Below are 24,015 nucleotides of genomic sequence, written 5' to 3'. Positions count from 1 at the left end.
ACGCGGTTCAAATATAGCAGCAGTGCTGACTTTGATTACTACTCTAAATCGAACAAGATGTTCAGTGATACATGGTTACTCTTATGTCCACTTTTTATGAACTAGACCAATAAACTTACAGAGATATGATGGTTATTCAACAAAAAACCCCAACATGGCCAAAGTTCATTGACCTTACATGACCTTTGACCTTGATCATGTGACCTGAAACTCGCACAGGATGTTCAGTGATACTTGATTACTCTTATGTACAAGTTTCATGAATAAGATCCATAAACTTTCAAAGTTATGATGGTAATTCAACAGTTACATCCAATTCGGAGAAAGTTCATTGACCTTTGACCTTGGTCATGTGACCTGAAATGCGCACAGGATGTTCAGTGATACTTGATTACTCTAATGTCCAAGTTTAATGAACTAGACCAATAAACTTTCAAAGTTATGATGGTACTTCAAAAGACACCCCCGATTCGGCCAAAGTTCATTGACCCTAAATGACCTTTGTCCTTAATCATGAGACCTGAAACTTGCACAAAATGTTCAGTGATGCTTGATCACTATTATGTCCAAGTTTCATGAATCAGATCCATAAACTTTCAAAGTTATGATGGGAATTCAACAGATATCCCCAATTCGGCCAAAGTTCATTGACCCTAAATGACCTTTGACCTTGGTCATGTGATGTGAAACTCATGCAGGATCTTCAGTGATATTTGATTAACCTTATGTCCAAGTTTCATGAACTAGGTCCATATATTTTCTAAGTTATGATGACATTTCAAAAACTTAACCTCAGGATAAGATTTCGATGTTGATTCCTCCAACATGGTCTAAGTTCATTGACCCTAAATGACCTTTGACCTTGGTCATGTGACATGAAACTCTAATAGGATGTTCAGTAATACTTGATTAACCTTATGGCCAAGTTTTATTAACTAGGTCCATATACTTTCTAAGTTATGACGTCATTTCAAAAACTTAACCTCAGGTTAAGATTTGATGTTGACGCCGCCGCCGCCGTCGGAAAAGCGGCGCCTATAGTCTCACTCTGCTTCGCAGGTGAGACAAAAATGGATAGAGATTATTATATCCTACATAAATAAAATCATGTAGTGACTGATTATCACGTGACCAAAGACATTCTAGGTTTGCCATTGTAACAAAACGCCCATTAAAGAAAATTTACTATTCCGTGACGTCAATGATGGAATAGTGCACGATTCCATCATTGATGTCACAAATCAGCAATCTCCCGATCAGCAAGGTTTCCCTAACAGGCAAGTTCCATGAAAGGAGGGCGCAGGCACTAATTCCTGCTTCGCTGAGCGCTTGGCTTCAGGAAAAGTAATTCAGTTACTGCAGCGCGTCATGTAGATTTTGAAATTGGCTTTATATTGATTGGTTGGTCGGGTTTCTTTCTAATTATAAAACATGAACAGACGTACAACAAAATACATTAGAAATATACCACAAACTTATCACATAATACTTTGTGAACATGATTATAAAATGTGAATTAGATTAGTAAAGGGCATGATAATGGGGAAGGCCCTAAATGCTAAACGAGATTGATGTGTGATTATCCCAATCGGAAAGGAACTGCTTGTGACGTTGGGACAATCATTAAGATAAGAGGAAAATCATCTTTTGTAAATAATAATCTGTTACCATGGTTACTTACCCCTCCCTTCTTCCAATAAACCATCCATCTCCTTGGGCTCTCCATCTTTCTCAGCTGCCGCTGCTGCTGCTGCTTGCTGATTATTGCTATTTTTTATACTGATAACCGTGACGATGATACAAACAATCAGGATGAGGAAGGCAACAACAAATACAGCTATGATAACTGCAAAAAAAGAGAGATAATGAGAAACTTAAATACAAAGGTATTAAATATCAGACTTTTAAAGTTCCAGAAACTTCTAAGTATAAAGAGATCAATGCCAAACTTGAAGAAGTACAGAAAAGAATGTGGAAAATGGTTTCACTAAGCAGATTAAACACTGCTACTCTGATTTTAAAACATGTAATTGCATTGAATTTGATCAATTGCATCTTTTTAAGTGAAGTCTTGAAGTTTCAATTTCATTTTACTATGCTAAATTAAATCCAAGTCAATGCCGTATCAGTGGATTTCCCAGAAAATGCTGAGGGTTACCATGGTTATTCATCAATGAGATTACATGTTCCATATCATACTGTGCATTAAAAAATAAAAATGATTTAAAGTTCCTTTTAACTCCTCACAAGAAACTCCCAGATTTAAACTATGATTGACAACTAAAAAATATTGATAGAGATATATGCAATTAATGAAAGGGGTTTTTCTATTATAGGTCTTAGCATTCCTCTCTTTAAAAAATCAAATTGCATTACACTGTTGGGTACCATTTGCAACATGTAAGCATTATTCAGTAAATTGTATTACTTTAGCCTAGATCTTCTTGTGAAGTACAGTATTAAATTATAAAATAAAACCCTGTAATCGCCATTCATTATCATTAATAAAACATTACAGGTAGAAAAACACGAACAAATGGGTTCAGAACTGGAACAGACAAAGCACAAGAGCTGTAATAACAAAGCATGTGGTTACAAACACCTTTATTTATTTTCAAGAATATAGTGGATTCAAATAATTCACTTTCCATCCTCTTACAATTCTTGGAGAATAAAACTGTGCAATCATTTAAGTTCAGAAGAACTACTATGTCCAGAAAGTATTGTTGTCCGGACAAGGCAGTCATTTCATGACTTTGCGATCAGTATTTTTTTTAATAGTTTGAAAACAATTTGATACAACTGTCACAATTATTTCTGTTACTTGATGAATTATGTTGAGAAAACCCAATTCAAATGGTGATCTGTCCAAACACCATGGATACCAAATCTATCCAAGTTCCCCCTCCATCATCATCATCCACATCGTCATCATCATCATCATCATCATCTTCATCACCACCACTATTAATTATTATTAATCATTATTATCGTATTCATCATCATCATAACAAACATTATCATCATCATCCTTGTCCTCATCATCATCACCATCATGATCATTATTGATCATTATTAATATCATTATAAGTTGGAAGTACAAGGTTTACAGGGTAGACGGGGGTAAACATATACTCACTACCCATGAGAAGGACATCACGGCCTTTATCTTCAGGTTCATCTGATTCAACCTCCTGACCTTTAGCCCTAGCAACATTCCATGGAGGCATGGTCATTGGCTGTGGACCAATCAGATTTAAAAAAAGAAGCATGATCAAGGACTGTAGACCAATCGGGTTAGGGAAAAGAGGCATAGAATTTGAAAAATGTAACTATTTTCATACGACATGAGACTGCCATCAATTTTGAGCCAAACCACTGATGGCAATTTCGTGCATTCATCAATTACATTATTATTCTTTGAAGACAAGTATATACTTCACATGCTTATTTTTTCATTCTTTATTATGTATGTATTCAGACTATATTGTTAATGTAAAATCATTGCTATCTGTATTTTACTCAATATGCAATACATGTAATATCTATACATGTCTTTGTTCAGTTATTTGAATGCAGAAATAAAAGAGGAAAACAATTATTGCAGTTAAACTTTCCTATCCTCATTTTTTCTTTTAATAACTTTTCTTAGTGTCTCAATTACCATTTCGTCTTCATGTTGTATTCTGAATATGTGTGCTACAAAAATACCATTAAAGTTGCCACCTCTTTTAGCAACAATCCAGCTTAGAATTTCTACAGCAGAATTTAGTACTTCCCATTGTTTTGTATTATACTGAAACGGAGCATTAGGAGTGAAAAGATTCCTATTTAAAGATGCAGCTCCGACTCGTGTTGAGGTGCTCATACAGTTTACTAGTTAAAACATGTGAGTATATGAATATAAAAATGACCCAAGTCTATGATAGCTCATGTCAAATACATCAAGAAAAACACAATGATTATCATATTTGTCCAATGAGGTTTTCGGTCAATCTTATAGTCATGTACTCAATTTTATTATACATGGGAATTATCATTAGTCCATGATTAAGAAGGATGTAACATCGTTCATACTCTGAAGCTAACGTACCTTATTAAGCAGTGGGTTTGAAGGCATCTCAGTGGTCATTGTGCTGGTGGTTGAAACGGATTTAAATGCTGCACACTCGGCTCGCTTCATACCCAAACCATTGATGTCAAGATCCAAGGGTGTTTTATTGTTATAATATAAGCCTGTTAACAATCAGGGAACAAAACAGTGAACGATTGAATTTAATGTATGATTGCCAAATACTCAAACATTCCTGGCATTAGAACAAAATTACTACTAATGGGTGGGTTCACAGTGTAACACCATGTGACAGTCGCAAAACAACGTATGTAATATTTCATGATTAATTGGCGGCTCTTTTTTGTTGACATGTTGACTAGTTGACTCTGGTTGTATAAGGATGAATCTTTAACTTGACTGATTTGGTATTTACGATTTTAATTGAACATGGTGGTGAAGGAATTGGACAGTATAAGCTGGTAAATAGATGGGTGAGAAGTTGGTGATTGGTCCACACGAAGCTACATGTACACATACTTCTCTCTAGATTCATGTGTAAGAGTAAGATGGGATGCTTTTCTAACAATACAATCAATGTAATTGGTAGATGTGTGCGAGCCCCTTACAAAAATTTCACCACTAACATAGATTATCATGAAAAGCAATATTAAAACATAAATCTACAAGCCAATAACCAGACGGGTGATTATCATCATCACCATTGAGAGATTAAAAAAAAAATTAGAAGTCATCTTGACTCGATTTGCCAACGTGATGAAGGTGTTCTCTTTTACAGCAGTGGTACATCGTTGTTCATGTTATCAATGAAGGATATATTTTGGAGCTCTTCAAAATGAAATTATTTGAATTCCTATACTATGCAAACAGCACACATAATGACTGCATGCTTGAGCTGGATTTGACGAAACTTATGAACATAAATACAACAATTAACTTCCAGTGGCACCAGAATGTTGTGATCGGGGGTCCAGTTTTAAGCTACTGAAATGATTTGATCTGATTGGCTGATAATGAGATTATTATAGAAAATGTGTATTAGTTATTAGTTTTCATGAAGCATGACACAGACATAGGTTAGGAGGGTGGGCTTTTGTGTTTTAACAATGCCCAGGCTCTTCAAACTCTTGTCTGTTCAGGGGCCTGTAACACAAAGGTTAGCAATGATCATAGAACATTTTCCTATGATTGATTGCATTGACTACAATGTACATTCAATCTTGAAAATCAAGCGGACAATTAATCGCTAACCTTTGTGCTACAGGGCCCAGTGCTCTTTCCCCCCAAAGAAATTTAGATGATATCAACTCATGCTGAAATATCATCTAAAGACGATTAATCGCTAACCTTTGTGCTACAGGGCCCAGTGCTCTTTCCCCCCAAAGAAATTTAGATATCAACTCATGCAGAAATATCATCTAACAGATCTTTAATGCCAGTATACACTCGAAGCCTGCTCGAAGCCTGCTCTGTACACTATTTACTGTATTATCTCTTCTGTTACTTTGTTTTGTTCTTGCCATTATGTATTTCTTATTTACATGTACCTGTATGTATGTTATTTTTATTGAGTGAAATAAATGAATAGAATTGAATTGAATCATGGCAACTGTGAAAATTATGGCTCTTGATTGGCTCTTCCAATGAAAGTTGATATTCCAGCAAGAGTTGCTTTCATGCTAGCTCCCAGAACATTCTAGTGCAATGTTTTATTTCTGTCACTTCACTTACTTGTGATGCATCCCTCGTAACCACCAGAGGTAAACATATCCATGTTGTTTTCTACTCCACCTACCACGATAGCTGCTCTGCCGTCAAAATGACGAGCTTGTGACAAATGAGTTGTGTAATCTTCACCTTGGTTGTCAACCTGTGCAGAAGAAAGGGTGAACAAGAAAAATTCAATTGATTGAATAATCATGCATGTACAGTATTATTAACTTTTATATTTATAAATGTATCTAATATATTTCTGATTCATCATAAAAAGTTGTTGAAATACACAACCTTTAAAAAGTATATAAAGGGCAATTTCCGAAAATATGAAACTACTACTAAACCCATATATAAACCTCGAAATAAGGAAAGTAAGTGAATAAAAAATGGCGGCATGCTTTGCCGGGGACCGCGCTCGGGCTATTATGTTATCTTCGGACCGAGGTCAACAAACAGGTGTTTTGATACTTACTTGGGGCAGTAATTGATTGAGAAAAACCATGGAGTAGGTCCATGGAAAATCTGGGGTATAGTGTTCCCAAACGGAGGCTTTCGTCATGAGTAATGAATTTGATTTAACATTCACCATGCATATCAGTAAGTAAGTAAATAATCGGGGGAGATGAAGTTAAATTCAAGGATAAACTTACATCAACCAAAATCCGCCTTCCAAATCTCTTGACAACAACTCCATGTCGGTAGCCATCATTGTATGGTCCAGTTTTCTCAATTTCAACTAAAACAAAATAAAATGTAAATGTATGTAAAAAAAAATTGCTCTATCTTAAAAGAATGCACGATCAATTGGAATTATGAAAACAATACCAGTGACAAATACAAAAGATGCAGAATAACCTCTCTACATTCTTGTGAGCTACAATAAAATCATTTTAGTGGCTGTAACTTTCAAAAAAAGCAAGGGCACTTATACATATTAGATTTATGCATCACTGCTGGAAACCTTTGTTATTTATATTCATTATCACCCTAATCCTAAGGAATGATTTTCAGGTGATATACTCAGAGGAAACTTATTTATTCACTTTTAATTCAATCCTATTTTTCATTTAATTTTACCTTCTACATTATGTTAAAAATGTAAAATAAGCTATTAGTAGAAGACCCTGGCACTAGATTATTGCTGAAAACGCATATATCATTCACCTAATTCTGTTCCAAAGTTGAATACAAATTTGAGATGCCCTCCTAGTAAGCTGACACTAATGTAGTTCTGTTGGGCACTTTCAGCAAAGTTATTCCTGACGTAGAAGATGGTTCCGTCAGGAGAAGTTGTACTGAATCCAAAGTGCAGATCATCCACCTCTAAGACGTCTGCTGATTCATCAGGACTGGAGATAAGGGGGTAGAGGAGTACGGTGGTATTTTTGAAGGTTGCACCAACATCTGAAAAATAGAAAAAATATAATGAAGTTTTAAATAATGCTTTACCATTGATAGGAATAGTGCTATAATAGTTATGCTCCATTAAATGACCACCATGTTTATAAAGGTTACCATAAAACTGCATTTCATCATTCCTTTGTTAACTTTCTCCTCCATTATTTTGTTCTGCTTAGATCAGATACACTACAAGTCAATGGCCCATATTCTGAAGTCAGGTTTAACGTAGACCACGGTCTAACTCTGTGCTAAAATTATGGGGAGCCAAAAGTTCAAAAATTCTGTGTATATTGTGTATTTCTTGTGTTTACTATTTTGTTTCCTTTTGCATTCATAACGAAGAAAAATATTTCAGTTATCATTCCCAGACCATTATGAACAATTTGGGTGTCATATGAGGTAATAAATTGAATCTGTCCTGTGAGGGATTTGTGCTCCGATTGGCTCTCCATAGTTAAACCACAACTTTAAACCAGGGTTTAATTTAAACCCCAGTTCAGAATACGGGCCAATCTGTTTATCTGTCATTTTACAATTAAAAACTCTTTCTCCATTCATCCATGGCTACATGAAAATTAATCCATCTTTTTCCTCTTTTCCCTTTCCAACCTTTTTTCAACCATAAAGAATCATCCAAAATATAAAAGTCTATTGAGTTTTCATATTCTTTGCAACTTGTTCCGGTGTATGAGGCACTTATGTGCAATTGCATTTTTAAAAAAATACAGTTCTCCATACAAGTCGCTCCATTCATGCAGGTATTTATGGAAAATTAATCCATCTCTTTCTCCTTGGGGGGGAGTAAACATTCAAGGAAAAAATTCTGATCTTCAGTACAGGTCCATCCAGTGTATAGTGGTGAATATTCATTCAAAAGTTTGTTTTTATTTTTCCACATTAGCTCCTCCATTCATACATGGTTTGTTGGAGAACATATGTCCACCCCGCTTTCCCCATCCCCCCTTCAAATAATTAAAAGGACAACAATATATTGGGTTCTTACCTTCAGTACAGGTCCTTCCAGTGTATGAGGTAGTAGTACAATTGCATTCAAAAGTTTCAAATTTCTCCATACAAGTTCCTCCATTCATGCAGGGGTTACTTGGAAGACAGTTATCAGTGCATGTTGTAGAAATACCTGCAAAAATACACATAAGTATTCAACTCGATCATATCTTTTCCGAGAATGCACTGGACATGGATCATTGTTTTAAAAAAAATGAAATCCATATTCTACCCTTTTTTATACAAAACAACTATTCAAGCATGGAGAAGGAGTCGTCTTCAAGATACAAATTTGTGTCATACATTGCTTTCTGATATGCAATCGCCAAATCTGTAAGATATGTATTCAAACTGCCTTCACTAAGAAAAAGCTAAATATTGCTGAGACAGTGGGCTAAATCTGATAAATAATTTTCTTATAAAGAATCATTCAAATAAAATGAGAGAGTATTCACAATACTTTATAAGATGGAATGTTAGAATGGTAGTTCAATACAATTCCACTTCATTAGGGAATCTTCAAAAAGTTTTGGACAAGATTTAAGTAGCACATGCATTATCTTTGTCCCAGTTTTACTTTTCTTCCTAGTAGAGTAGTAATATTTATTCTCATTCTTTATCCATTGCTTAAAAACTAGTGCACCATGCTGCATTGGCGATCCTCTGCAAAACCCTGCAACACCAAAGAGAATGTCGCCTTACCTTCCTCATTTTGTGCCTTCTCCTGCAGATTGAACCCTTCGCCATTGATGACAAGTCCCCTGATGCACCCCTGTAGGGTAGGGACTGCCGTGGTACCCTCTGGGACTCCACCAACATAGATCTTTACAAAGGATTCTGAAGGCCCACTGAATGGAAGAAGTGGTCTGACGGTTGCTGCAAATAATGAAAAATCAATACTAATGAACGCATGTCATATTACATTTGTGATATTTTTTTTAAAACAAAGAAGTCAAGTTGAAGAAGATTTATCAATTGTCACACAAATTTTGGTACTTTATTTGACAAACTGACTAATCATTTCCCACTTGGTATAATACCCCACAATAATCAACCTCTTCTTTTCTTTAAACAGAGATGCTCACCCTTTAATCTTATATTTTATGAATTACTTAATATGGTAGTATTAAAGAATTTAAGCTTATTATTACATCATATTTTCAAAAGATACAAATAATGCAAACAAGTAATATTTGACAAAAGTTTCTAATCTAATGCTGCTCAGAAACATCATGGGCCTGATATTGGTAGCAGTGTTATGATTAACTTAAATAAGAAAAAAAATAAGATCATTTTTGCTGGCAATCGTCAAAAGTTGGGTCAACATTTTTATGCGCAATTAAATATAATAATATAATATAAATTTACACCGTATCATGCACGGTCTCATTGTTGAACCAAGAACAGCATCTGGCCATGGATATAATAATATAATTGTCTATGATATATTAGAGTCTTGCAAGATAGCACAATATCCGATTGCAAAGTCAGTGGAAACTTACCCTGTACACCTGTGAAAGGTGTGCCATCACTCTCAGTTAGCAGAGTGGCGTTACCATCAAAAGTTGAAGAGAATTGTTCATCTAGCACAACTTTGACTGATTTTTCATCTCGTAGAATAGAAACATCGATCCATGAGCCATCATTGAGAGCAGAGGCTGCTTGGAAAAGAAGAAAAGGCATTTAGTATGCTCTCTGTATCACAGCATTTACACAAAATAAGGAATAATAATAATAATATAGGTATATTTACCCAGGGTAGCCACTTCAGTTTTGAAAACTGCTATTATTATTACCCCGGCTTTAGCTGAGCTGCGTAGGATTCAAGGAATTTCTTCCTACCGGGTACCCATTCACCTCACATGGGTTGAGTGCAGCACAATGTGGATGAGTTTCTTGCTGAAGGAAATTACGCCATGGCTGGGATTCGAACCCACGACCCTCTGTTTCAAAGTCAGAAGACTAATCCACTGGGCCCCAATGCTCCACAAAGTAACAAAGTAAAAAGTATACAACAGACAAGTACATTCATCAAAGACTAATTAAATATTGCTGAATCCTTTACCATTCATCCTCGACACAAGCTGCACCACTTCTTTTCCCTTGTTGAACTTCATCACCAGTGAGTCTCCGGCCTCGATGTCAAGCTGTACAAAGTTCCCAACCTGATCATTGGCATAGAAGAGGAGGGCATCCGTTTGGAAGGTTCGGAAACCAAGGTGGAAGTTGGAAGTCAGGACGTCATTGTTCTTGGGGTCAAAGTTCACAAAGGCTGAGTCCATCTTGAAGGTGAGGGTGTCCTGTCTCTTATCTGCACAGTGAAAGAAAAGTATGGAGGGTGTTTCTCACAGACTATGATCATTTCAAAGACAGTCTAAACCTTTTGATTCATCAAATCTTATATTTTGCAAATCCAGTGACATATTGAAGATTTTCATTTTAACATCCGAGCAACTATTAAGCTGGAAGTCAAGAGTGGATATTACTAGCATATTTAATTATATTGAAAATGGTTGCTGTCAGATAAAAACAAAAGGCAGCAATAGGTCTGGGTAACAGATCAGGATAGATTCAAACAATTTCTATTCTTAGCCTATTATTTCCAATTGGACCACTGGGGTCAGTCTCTTCATTAACGACCAATACAGTGACTTGTATACAGTGACTTGTCAGTGATTTTGACTATGAACTATAAAGATAATTGTAATCCTTGAATCTAATATGCTGAGGGTAAATTTGTCAGATGAGGAGACCCACAAAATGGTTCATCAAAAGCTTCCCTGTAATGTTTTAGTCAACAACATAACCTACCAACAGCACAGGTCTGGCCAAGCAATGATGGATGGGTACATTTACATGTGAATGAACCCCATTCGTCCATGCACTCTCCTCCATTCTGACAGGGTTGTTTATCACAGGCACTGCTGCAACCAGGCTTCATGTTTGGGTTTCTATATGAGACAAATTAAAAAATTATCTTTCAAAGTTGCAACTGAAATGTCTGCTACATGTACATTGAATAAAGTAAACCCCCCCAAAAAAAAAAAGTTTGACAGATGTTCACCCCAAATGTGAAATGGTTCACACAGTTTTTAACAATAAATGGAGATAGAATGTTGCAAAGTGTCTTTATATTGAAATATGCAAAATCTATCTATTTTTCAGGATTGTTTTGCACAAAAAGTTAATAATCAAATGACAGGCATATGGTTTCTGATAAATGCTAATACTTACACTACTACTAACACTCGTATTTCTACTACTACTACAGGCCTACCAACCTGTAAACATACAAAATAGGAGTGATTCATTTACAAAATAGGAGTCACAGCATATTTCCCATAGATGACTGTACATAATATATGGACAAAAAAAAGGAGAATTTTCTTTCCCTATGATATAATGGATATTAAAATTTCCAAAAAAGGAGTAACTCCTTTTAAAAAGGAGTAGTTGGCAGGCCTGCTACTACTACTACTACTACTACTACTACTCCTACTACTACTACTACTACTGCTGCTACTCCTACTACTACTACTACTACTACTACTACTACTACTACTACTACTACTACTACTACTACTACTACTACTACTACTTCTACTCCTACTACTCCTACTACTACTACTACTACTACTACTACTACTACTACTACTACTACTACTATCACTACTACTACTATTACTACTACTCCTACTACTACTACTACTACTACTACTACTACTACTACTACTACTCCTACTACTACTACTACTACTACTACTACTACTACTACTTCTACTACTACTACTACTACTACTACTACTACTACTACTACTACTACTAATACTTCTACTACTACTACTACTACTACTTCTACTGCTACTACTTCTACTACTACTACTACTACTACTACTACTACTACTACTACTACTACTGCTACAACTACTTATACTTCTGTTTTACTACAAGCAATGATAGTTTGAGAGCGTTAAAATTTTCATGATCTAAGAAAAAAGTTTTTCAGGAAGGTCCCACATAAATTAAATATGGACATACTTTATGGAGTTGTTCAGAATCTTATAGATGTAAGAAAACAACTTACGTAAACTCATTGTAGAAGTCGTAAATGAATTGATATTTTCCATTGATGAGAACACCCGAGATACATCCACTCATACCATGAAAACCTGACGGGAGTCTAGAAAATGAGAAAGAAATATAAGAACAATATAAGAACACTTTAATTCAAAACAAGAATCTAAGGCCGGACTAAACAAGAAATTCAGTCAATAATGTCTAAGGAATGCTAGGTTTCATCTTACTTCTTCAATATTCAAATTCCACCGCAGCAATAGCGTTTTTTGGCAAGGCGTTTATCTACATTTGCCACTCTCGACCCTGGTGTAGTAAATGGGTACCCGGTAGGAAGAAATTCCTTGAATGCTCGATGCTCCCGATCAGGGTAGTTGTGCTAAAGCCGGGGTAATAGTATGCAGCGCTTAGAAACATTTGTATTCAGCGCTATATAAAAAATTGCATATTATTATTATTCATGGCAAAGATAATGTGAGAAACAATTCTTATAGAGAAATATGTCAAAGGCTGTAATCTATACTTACACTCCGCTTCCACCAATATGCATCTGACCACCGAATATACCCATTTCCTGACCGACAGGGAGGGTCAAAGAGTAACGATCAAAATCAATGGTAACATGGATCTCGTGTGTAGTTTTCTGAAGGGTCAGTGTGTGCCACTGTCCATCGGTCAGCATCCTTTCTGTAGCAACGGTGTGCACCTGGATGTCATCGTTCATATGCAGTTCCAACTTCAATGTGTTAGCTTGAAAACAAAAGAAACAATAATTTCATTACAATCCCACATTCAAAGTATAAGTTGAATGTTATGTGTACTCACAAAATAAATATATTTTCAGACACATTAATGATACCCTAACGACGTCATCATCAGGGTCATCATCACTATGACTTCCCTGACCTGAGCGTACCAACTAGATCATACTTACTTCCAGTAATAGAAGCCATGAGGAAGTTGTGTGTTCTCCATGTTGCCCTCTGATGGAAGAGTACAGAGTTGAGATCATGTGTTCGGAAACTGAAGGAGAACATTCCAGTGCGCCAACCATCCATGGCCAGATGCTGTTCTTGGTTCAACAATGAGACCGTGTATGGTACGGTGTAACCCACTGAAGAAAAAGACAGGGAAAATTGTATGAAGCTTGCTTTGAAGTAATTTATAACAAAAGTAGATATTTTGCAATGTGGTACATGTAATTTCCATAATCTCCCTATTATTCTTGTTTTCAAATCATATTTTTTTATTTTCAGTCATTATGTTATAAACGCAAATACCATTCCTTTTTCAATTAATGTTTTTATTCTACATTTAATTGTTTACCATATTAAACACTAACCTTTTGTGAATAGAAATTGAAAGAAAAAAATTACAACTATCTGCATTTAAAGTTCATTTGTGTTTCAAGTTAATAAATAAAGAGTGAAAAATCTAAAAAAAAATATATATATAATTTGCAATTTATGACACAATCCCCATAACACTGTTTAGTCAACTGCTTTCTCACAGAATAAAATAATAAAATCAGAATAATAATAGGCATTCATTAATAATGAAATAAATCATGAATTCTCTTTCCATTTCAACATCCAGTCTACAAACGGTAAACAAAGTAAACATCTCTAAAGGCTGGAAATTTGGTCACACCTAGTCATAAGTTCAATCACATTATTGTTCATCTAACATGAATAAGCATTCACCTGAATATTCCCCATTCTAGTAAACTTACACGAGTGTTCACATCGAAGTGGGCCCAGGGTCAGTGTTCCCTTAGTAAAGTCAGCATCAGGATCAGAAAAAGGTCTCAAGCTGAGTTTGGTGATGGGCAAGTAGAACATGCTAGTTATGTTACCATCATCACGCATCCATCTGAAAGAATTATGAAAGAACAAACTTTGATTTTACAAGTAGGACTATAACTAATATCAATAATAGCAGATCTACAATTACTTCACTACTTCTATTTTCACCTGATGATGAGGCTGATGATGATGGTGACTATTATTATGATGATGATGATCTTGATGCTATTGATGATGATGTCTATGACAATGATGATAATGATAGAAATAATGGTATGTTTAAGATGATAACACTGCTGCTAACAGTTAAGATAACTGATAATGATGAGGAAAATTACTTATAACGTGAAGATGACTTAAAATGGTTAAGAAAATTTTTGATGGATAAAAAAAACCCAGACATGAAGCACAAAAAAAGGAAGTCAGAAAAAATTATAGCACGGCAATTTCAAGCATGCAAGCTTGAGAGGGCTCCATGTCCTTGATTTTAATCAACACCTGTGTGATTCTTTATATATGTGAATGATTCTACAGAATACAATAATTATCTATAAATTGTGAAAAAGATGGCATATGATCTTACTTTCTGCGACCCTTGTCACAGTTACCGAGAAATGGCATGGCATGGCGAGGGACTTCTTTGCCTGCTACTGTTATAAGCGTGGTGTCGCTGCCCAGCCTAGAAATGAAAAGAAACAATATGCACAAAGCCATGACCACAGCTTCTCCACAGATGTATCATGGGATCACTGAAAATGTCATAATTGCAAGCTCTTTTATCATATTGTGCAAGAGGTATAACTACTAGCCTGAGGCACATCTAGTCGGGAACATAGCAACAAAAGCCTCCAGACCATTGTTGTATCTACTCTAGAATATGATTAAAAGAAGTGAGATTGACCGGAGGAGGCAAGTGGTGGGGGAAAGTAGGGGGAAAGAGGGGGTGGAGGGAGCAAGAAAAATGTCAGAGTCGGATTGGGAGATTAACTCTTAATAAGCCTTCTCGCTAAGTGGGGAATCAATCAGAATCAAAATCTGGTGGTTGTCTAATAAACCCATAAGAATGACCGGTGACCCTTCCTTGTGTCAAATGAGATACCCACAATTAAGCCCCAAATTAACCCTCTACCCCAAAAAAAATTTGTTACGACATACTGATAGTACTAGTGCACTTTCCACGACTCTCATCATATCTTAATGAATAACAGACTTTCATTCAAATGCTAGATAATGAGAATTTTAACCTTAAAATATCGGATAAGAAGTTATTGATTATCTCATCTTGAGCAAGAAAGGTTCACCAGTTATGCAAAAAGGGGGCATAATCTTCCAAACATCTTAATGAAATACCACAAAAGATTAATACAATTTCAATTAAAAGACTGTGAAGTGTGAGACTTTACCTGAGAGGTGCCTCAAAGCAGTGGTAGTCAAAATGTTGGGAGCAGCCTTTGGACCTTCCGATGAGGAAATGGAGCATGGCATTGGTCATGAACATATACTCAAGATCAAACTCCAGGTGAGGTAGATCAGCGTGACGGACCAGCGTCTCGGGCTGAAGATTGTGAGGGATCTCAAAAGCGGTGGTTCCTCGACTGGGAAGAGGGAGCAAAAATAAATTTTATTTTAAACTGTAATATTCATGACAATATTATACAGATATTGACTGATGGGGTGTGTAATATAAACATTCTTTGGACCGCTGGATTTGTATTTTCCCGAGAGATTATATTTTCCTGAAGCGTGCAGCACTGAGGGAAAATAGTGATCCTTTAGGTGGTCTAAAGAATGTTTTTTTTACACATCCCATCAGTCAATATCTGTTATATTAGATAGCCTTTAATGATGAAGATAAAGTTAGGCCTAATGTTGCGTGTAGCCTATTGTTTATGATATGATGCAGTATTTGGTACCCTGGGGTACCAAATACTAATCCGCCATTTTGTTGAATTATTTATTTTATTTTTTGCGCTGTACCCTGGGTTACCAAAAATGTGTACAAGTATATTTTAATGTTATGTAGAGATTTTTTTTTTTCTTTTTAGTGATCTTATGTAACAATTAATGCATGCAAATGATAACTTTATTCTATTTGTTTACTATTATTGGCATAAGATTGTATCAAAGAAAGGAAATAGGCTTTGTGATCATTGTCCCCATCATTGTCATGATTGTCGCACCGATCGCATGACAGGATCACCATGACAACAATGTAACTGTACACTATTACAACACGAGATGGCGCTGCACAACGCCGTACCCCGGGGTACTACGGTACCCCGGTGTACGGCGTGGTGCATCATATTCACAGTGATTGATTGAACTGGTATAGATCTAACGTTAGATCTTGATCTATAGATATCTAACGTAGTGAATGACCCTTTTCTAATCAAATCAACTTTGTGTAGGCCTAGCCCTAGATCTAAATCTAAGTTCGAGTCCAGTCCAGGTCCAGGACCCAAGGCAGGCCAATAATGCATGGTAAACATCTAATCCACAAGAGGGCGCCATACACGTAGAAAAATATATTCATGGACCGGTTGGTCAATATATTCGTCATAGGTGGACCGGCTGGGAAAATACATTGATTTCGATCATATCACGTGACGCGCTATGGACCAATCGCGCTTGGCTATCTGTCTTGGCTATCTATCTAATATAAAGACATATTTGTTTTCAGGGACATTTGTTCAAACTTTAAACAATATGACTTCATATGATTTCACATCATGCAAGTCATTGTACAATAGTCTTTCAGCCAAGTCACTGATTAACCTTGGTTATTAGGCATAGTAAGCACAGAAAACACATGAAAGGAAACCACTTAATTTGGGGAACTTCCTTTGCTTTACCTTAAGGTAATCATGAGACGATAACAATTACGTAGACGAGATTATTACCTAAAATCACACTCGATGTAGAATGGTTCGAAAGGTCCAGCACCATCAATATCTATGAGTTTAGCTCCAGATGTAGTATCGCCGGAATAGAAATACTCTGCACAGGAACTCTTGTATGTATCTTTGAAAGAACAAAAAAACCAACAACAAAATTATTTTACATATCATCCACTTCATTACTGTTCAAAGTCAACTGAGTGATACACACCGGGGGATTTACCAAAACTTAAAATGGGCTTTCAGTCACACAGATACTACATGGATTTTGTCAACATGATTATCATGTGAAGCATCGTCAAGTTTTATCACAAATTTTGAATGGTAAAAGAATAGCAAACATTCTATTGGAGTTTGTGTTATTTTTAAAGAAAATGGAATTTTCTCTCACAAAGTCATCTAATATCAATTATTTTAACATTTCAAGAATATCACTTGTTTCACAAAAATAATTTTTATTATCATAATATAAGAAGGTACCCATAATGTAGTTACAAATGAAACACTGACAGATTGAACAAATTTCCATCATCTCCTTCATCATCAATTACAAATGAGTTAACAAAGAAATTAGTTGTACATGGATTATCATACAAAGTTCAATAATATATTGAACACAAAATGCTGTTAAGTAATTCTTCAGTGAACATCAGTGATTTGAGAGTTACATGTAGAGTGATGATTGAATTACATGTTCGGCTAGATCAGTTGCTTTATCATAATGAATGCATATGTTTGACAATCTTTGATATACTTTATTGAGTTTATATTTATTCATTTTATCAAATTACAGATATTCAGATATAACTCCGCAATTGCCCTTTAAGAGGGACTTCTATTTCAAACTGGATGAAAAGGAAAAAACAAGCATTAATTATAAATCTTGAGAGATGATACTTGTCTTCTTACTTTATAACAAGAGAAATTTCAAATTTTGTAATACATTTAGACATAACGAATTACAAGCTGGCAAGCCATTCATTTTTAGAAATGTTTAGAACCTGTATGATTTGCGAATAATTCTCCAATAAGAGTAAAAAAAGGATATTTCATATTTAAAAAGAGTAAGCAAAAATATTCTTTTTTTTATGAAAGCAACAGGAAAAATACACACACAAACACACAAAAGAAGAGTTTAGATATTCCGAGTTAAGTAAAAACACTATTCCAAACAAAACATTAATGTTAGAAAAGGATGAAAAGAACTCATTTTCGTTCATATTCTAGAAAGAATATGAATGCAATTTGAATGACTTTTAAGTATTTTTTAGTACAACATGATATAAACCTAGTTAGGTTTTCATGAAGAAAGCATTTTCAATTCAAACACATAAAATAGTTTTTGTATTTTCATTTTTTCATGGTGCTATGTCAAAGATAATTCAATGGTAAATATTCAAGCTTATAAAGCAACACAAAGATAAAAGCAAGGTATCACATAAAGGAGTTAGACCTTTAGAAAAAAATGAACAGGAGAAAGCAATATGAAGAAGAATTTACTTTAAAAAAAGTTAAAATCAGTGCTAATCCTTGAAAGAATACAAACTCACACAGAATGTTGAAGTTAATTGTTTCTAGTATCTAAAATATATAATGTGAATAAAACATAGAAATAAGAAGTTTGCAAAGAAGCAACATTTTATGAATTGTATTAATTATTTATCAAATTTGATAAAAGTGAATATTATAGAAAAGCTTTAATAAAATAAAGAGGAGTGTTAGAAAATTCAGCTCAATTCATAGTGATGGAAAACTCACTGGTTTTATAATCTTACCTCCTGGCAAGTCCTTAAACTAAAAGCTGGATAAATATGATCAAAATTAGCAACAAAAAAACCTTGATAAAAAATTGTAATCATCAAAAGAAATGTCTCTTATGATTGAAAGCAAGAATATCATAATACAAATCAATTGAAGTTTATAAGTATAATTCGGAATGAGGTTTTGATATGAACCAAAATATCATTTTTTTTTAGTGATAACTGGCTATTTTGACAGGTGTTTTGATCAAATTACCACTGTAACGATGGTCATGAATTCTACCTTTCGAAGCCTGATCAATTGAAAACAAAAAGAATAATACAAGGAAGAGAAATGCATGTATATAATGGATGAAAATTCTGCTAGGATCGAAAGCTTAGACCCCTTTTATTCTCTAGTTTACTCCATTGGCTCTCGTTTTTTAGATAAACAGTTTTCAGTAGCTTCTTTCTGCCATTGAAAATATAAATCAACATGGCTTACATATGTTGTAAATTTAAAACCAAATGTACTTAATTCTTTATTTTTTATCAATGGAGTGTCCACTACAAGAATATTCTTGGAATGAGCATCTGCCAAATTCATCAATTGAAATAGGACTCCTCTTTTTTTCATATACATATACCTGGATATCATTGCATAAAAAATTAAAACTATTATGATAATTTAGACATAAGTGAAAATACCATGACAAACTTGATTTATTGGCTGTTGAGCCCTTAGGTGCCCATAATTATGGTAAAGTTATAATAGTAAGTTTTATTATACAATGGTACATGTACCATGTTTCTAAATACTTTAACCCCAAGAAACATGTTGAATTCATCCCACGATCATTTTAAGAAGACATTTTATAAGAAGACACTTACAAAATTGGCAGCGGACACCGGTGAACTTGGGGTCGGTGCAGAGGCACACCGGTCTACCATCCTGCTCCACGCAGGTTCCTCCATTGGCGCATTCCACCTCACCGGCCACGCAGGGGTTACCGGGGAGGGGGCACCCGTCCAGGGTAACACCCCTCATGATGAGTGTGCCATCGACCTCGGTAGGAACCAGCATCTTCTCCTGCATGTAGATGTTCTGCATGCATCCCTCAAAACCTGACGGAGAGAGAGAGAGTGAGAGAGAGGAAGAGAACAAAAGGAGGACGGGAGATGGGTTTAAGGTTGGAGTAAGCTCGTTGATGGATGCAATTGGGTCAAAGGTCATTCACAGGTTACACGGAACGGAAGAACTGATATACATGATTAGTGCAGATGCAGAATTCATGAGCAAGCAGATATTAGGCAATGAGAGGCAGTTTGGCAAGTGAAAGGTTAAATGTCATGATGAATGGTAGAAGACATGGAAATGATAAATCAGACTGATGGAAAAAAGGCGTACAAATTTCAAACAGTGCGCTATTGGAGAGAGATGAAAACAAAAATGGAAAAACATGGACAGTAGAATGGAACAGAAGACCAACATTTATCTATGATGAATGAAATAAATGAAAATAAATTATAATGACATGAAGGATTATGATTGGTGAGGGCAATTTACAAACAAAATAGATGAAGAGTGGGAATACAGCACACTAAATAACATAGACATAAGCAAAAAGTAAGTTAGAAATAATTAATTAAAAGAACCTCTACATCTTTGAAACATTATCTCCCTTCATTAAGGATGACAATTTTCTTTGCATTTTCTGCCAAATGCCAATAAATATTTGGCAATAGCACTTCTGTGAATCTTCTGGGATGTTTGATAAGCAAATGCACTTAGTAGTTAATGCATGAATTAGGATGCACTAAATTTCACATGCTAATATGAATTTCTCAAGTGAGAAAATAATATGTTACATGATTTTTTTTTCTAAATCAAAACTTAATAGGCTATTAAAGAGTCTTAATATTAATAAGGCAAATTTTGTGACATCATGCCAAATAAAGATCAATTTAAACTAAAATGCGATCAATCATATTCATCAGCTTCGTGGCCAGTGACAAATAAATTAAAGAAATACAAAAAAAACCTGTGGGCAGATTGAAGCAACTTTTACACTACCAAAATAAGTCTTTATTTTCCCTTTTTATCTGAAATAAGAACTTAAAAGAAAATTATATAAATACCAGATCCTGTTTAATATTGTAAGCATTAGTACAACAAAAATTATGCAAAATTGTTATCAAATTTAATTGAGCATTAGTTTAGGGATTGCATGTTAAAGTAAACAAAATGGCTAAAATAAAATGAAAGGGTGGAGGGAATAGAAAAGAGGAAAGGCAAGTGTTAAAATATGCATAGATGAGTGATACGGAATGAAATGTTACATACAACAATAATTTTGTAGAATTTGATTAAGAAAAGCATGAAATGAAGACTAACAATTTGTAACATTGTAATACTGAAGACTCCTTTGTTTCAATCATTTGCCAGATTATCATTTTCTTTTCTTTAATAAATATCTTACCAAGAATATTCAATGAAAAATTATCAATCACTAAAAAGCTATGTAATCATCTTTATCTCCAATGTATATTAGCTTGAAATGCAAAAAAGGAGAATGTATTTGTTATAAGGTGCAGAGGTATATTATGAAATGAAGTGATTTGCAAAATAAAACATTGTTTTTTTTATGAAATTTATGTGCTCAAGAAAGTGAATGATAATGATTAGTGGAAATGAAAATTTGATTTAGGTGCTGTTTAAAGAACACTTAGACCTTTCTTGAAATATATATGATTAAAAACTTCATGCATACTAAAGAGGAAAATACATGTATACGGAAGGAACATAGACAAGTTACATTTTCCACTCTAGCCGCCATCAACAACCATATTCATTCCAAACCGAAATAATATGAGGTTGTCTTCATCAGCAATCAAATATATTAACTTATTTCAATCTTCCTGCCAAAGGCATCCCCCCTGAATATAAGACTACATAAAGACTCAAAATCATGTTACTCAGTAAATAACTTGTTTTCATTATGCAAATGATTATGCAAAAGTTAAAGTCACACAACAACCATTAAGATTTAATAGATTGCCTCCTCTTCTGCTTGTTTTTGTTTATCTCAAATTTAAAAAAAAAATGTGTTGCCGTGTGATTCAACAACCCTTTATAAAGAATGTCCAGGAACAAATTTAAGGCTAGATTTTGGCAATCAAATCTACAACTCATCTTCAACATGATTTGATCCATATAACCTTATTTGCTCATATTTGTTTATCAAATACAATTTATAGATTTCTATCTGATATGAACAAGTCCTACAAAACATTCTTTCTGATTCTCTACCACCCGTACATGGATAAAAGTGTATTCAGGTGGGGATCTATGAACAAACGGGCATCCCCCTCAAAGGCAAGGTTATCACCACTCGAAAGGAGGCACTTAATTTTTTTTTTTTTTAAGATTATGGAACAGGAAAAGCCCCCTTAAAAGTGGTGATAACCTATTTCAAATGCTCCCTCTGGTAATTATTGGATCCATCCTTACGTACATGTATAATATGTACAATACATGTACATTATGTTTATCCCATAAAATGTTGATACTCACCCTTGCCGTTCCAACCTCCTAGGAAGACGGTCCCTCGTGGTGATAAAACCTCGGTGAAGGTGAATGATGTAGATTCTCCATCAAGCTCTAACCTTGCTTGGCTAAAAATAATAATAAGATTTTGACAAAAAATAATAAAACAAAAATCTACAATGTTAGAAATTTCTTCAATTGAGTGACGTCACAATGCATTTCTGTGTCAGTTGATATCTCAGAAAATGTTTGTTTCCATGATTTTATATGCATTTAGCATATCTATCAGTTGCCGTATTCACCCTTTTATTTAGTTTTAATTTGTGACATTGAACAGGGGCATTCTAGTCTTAACATTAATGTAAACGCATGTTTTCAAGGGGTGTGAATATTTAGTTTTGATTTAAAGGTAATGTTGCAAGCTAACATAAGTAATATGTTTTACTTTGAAATAAATAAAAGTAAAGTACACTTCATAATTTGATGCTCAAATACTACGTAACTTGTAAATACTATGTAACTTGTATTTTTATCTAAAAGGTCAAATGCAATCTTCATGTGTTTGAAAAAGTTATGAGATACATACATGTAGATCTACTGTATAGGAAACTTAACAAAGGTGAGTATCATACAAGTGTTTAAGATATTTAAATACTGTCCCCTTGCATACTGGAAGTGGCGATCCCTGTATAAAGTTTATGGGAATTACACAATCCAGTAATAAATGGATTAATCTACTCCCGCGACAGAGGGCTGGTTAATCCAGTATTACTTCTGTCAACCTGAGTTGACACTCACCATAAACAAAAGAAATAATGCTAGCAATTCAATTGATCTAATTTGTGATCTGTACTCATACTCTTCATTCTGAACTCAAAATGATTTGTTTTTATCATTCTTTTAATGACAATTTTCATTTGATTTTCAAACAAATTGGAACAGCTTTAGATTTGATGAAAGGAAAAATATTAAGAGTTAACTTGTTGACTACTTAGATTTCAATTCCCATAGATTTTGTACAGAAATGATTTTCGTTTTGTACCGTTGTGATGGTCAGATTAATATCATGCCACAGGATGTCATGTAGGCTGGCTCTTTATTCTCAACACACCCTGATTGGTTTTATCATTCTTCTAATTATCAAGTTCAAACTCTTTCTGATTTTCATAGTACAGAGAAGAAATGGTTAACCCATTGATAACTGAATTTTTCAAATTCCCATAGTATTTGTACAGGGATGACCCAGTTCCTATAACTAATGGGTTAAGAAGACTTGGTTCCTACCCTGCTGTGACGGTCAGATTAACATCATGCCAGAGGCCGTCATGCAACCTTGCCCCAAGGGATGTTACGTAGTCAAGACTTAGAGGGACATGAGGATCGGTCGCCAACTTCAGCATCAAAACACCATCCTCCAGATCCAACTGTAACAATGAGAGCAAAATGAGTGCTAACTTCAACCAACATTCATACCTTTCATAACCTCTTCTATCAAAATAAACTTATCATGCAGAATTATTGCATCAACATTGGACATCATGAAGAGTATGGAGAGGAAAATTTCATTTAAGAGATAGAAAGATATATCAATATCTGGCTCTTGAAATGATTTTCAATATCAAAACTGTTAATAATTTCTTTAAATCATTCAAATACTGATGCACAACTCAAATATTTCAAAGCAAAATAATTGTACCCCTTGAATAATTAATTTCAGATTCATATTTACTTAAATACAATGCGCAAATACTCATATCAC

The 24,015-nt window shown here is 34.7% G+C and overlaps 1 protein-coding gene across 4 annotated transcripts in view; it reads right to left on the bottom strand.

The window, feature by feature from the left end:
* Window positions 1-24,015, bottom strand: part of LOC121431448 (neurexin-4-like) — a 44,432-nt gene that overhangs the window by 7,992 nt on the left and 12,425 nt on the right. For 3 of the 4 annotated variants that reach the window (XM_041629017.1, XM_041629020.1, XM_041629021.1), the window contains exons 8-28: window positions 23,541-23,680; window positions 22,284-22,384; window positions 19,601-19,834; window positions 16,974-17,094; window positions 15,477-15,668; window positions 14,657-14,752; window positions 14,001-14,140; window positions 13,203-13,382; window positions 12,796-13,018; window positions 12,279-12,374; window positions 11,006-11,145; window positions 10,260-10,505; window positions 9,697-9,852; window positions 8,897-9,070; window positions 8,193-8,327; window positions 6,953-7,192; window positions 6,439-6,524; window positions 5,804-5,942; window positions 4,094-4,236; window positions 3,140-3,239; window positions 1,682-1,846 (exon numbers count right to left, since the gene is read on the bottom strand). In XM_041629017.1, coding sequence (XP_041484951.1) covers window positions 1,682-1,846; window positions 3,140-3,239; window positions 4,094-4,236; window positions 5,804-5,942; window positions 6,439-6,524; window positions 6,953-7,192; window positions 8,193-8,327; window positions 8,897-9,070; window positions 9,697-9,852; window positions 10,260-10,505; window positions 11,006-11,145; window positions 12,279-12,374; window positions 12,796-13,018; window positions 13,203-13,382; window positions 14,001-14,140; window positions 14,657-14,752; window positions 15,477-15,668; window positions 16,974-17,094; window positions 19,601-19,834; window positions 22,284-22,384; window positions 23,541-23,680 — 3,247 coding nt within the window. The remainder of the gene's footprint in view (window positions 1-1,681; window positions 1,847-3,139; window positions 3,240-4,093; window positions 4,237-5,803; window positions 5,943-6,438; window positions 6,525-6,952; window positions 7,193-8,192; window positions 8,328-8,896; window positions 9,071-9,696; window positions 9,853-10,259; window positions 10,506-11,005; window positions 11,146-12,278; window positions 12,375-12,795; window positions 13,019-13,202; window positions 13,383-14,000; window positions 14,141-14,656; window positions 14,753-15,476; window positions 15,669-16,973; window positions 17,095-19,600; window positions 19,835-22,283; window positions 22,385-23,540; window positions 23,681-24,015) is intronic. The other variant, XM_041629019.1, reaches the window with a different exon arrangement.

Source organism: Lytechinus variegatus, chromosome 17 (assembly GCF_018143015.1).
Source record: "Lytechinus variegatus isolate NC3 chromosome 17, Lvar_3.0, whole genome shotgun sequence".
NCBI lineage: Eukaryota > Metazoa > Echinodermata > Echinoidea > Temnopleuroida > Toxopneustidae > Lytechinus > Lytechinus variegatus.
The sequence above is the reverse complement of the archived record's forward strand: the minus strand, read 5'-3'. Positions and strand labels throughout refer to the sequence as shown.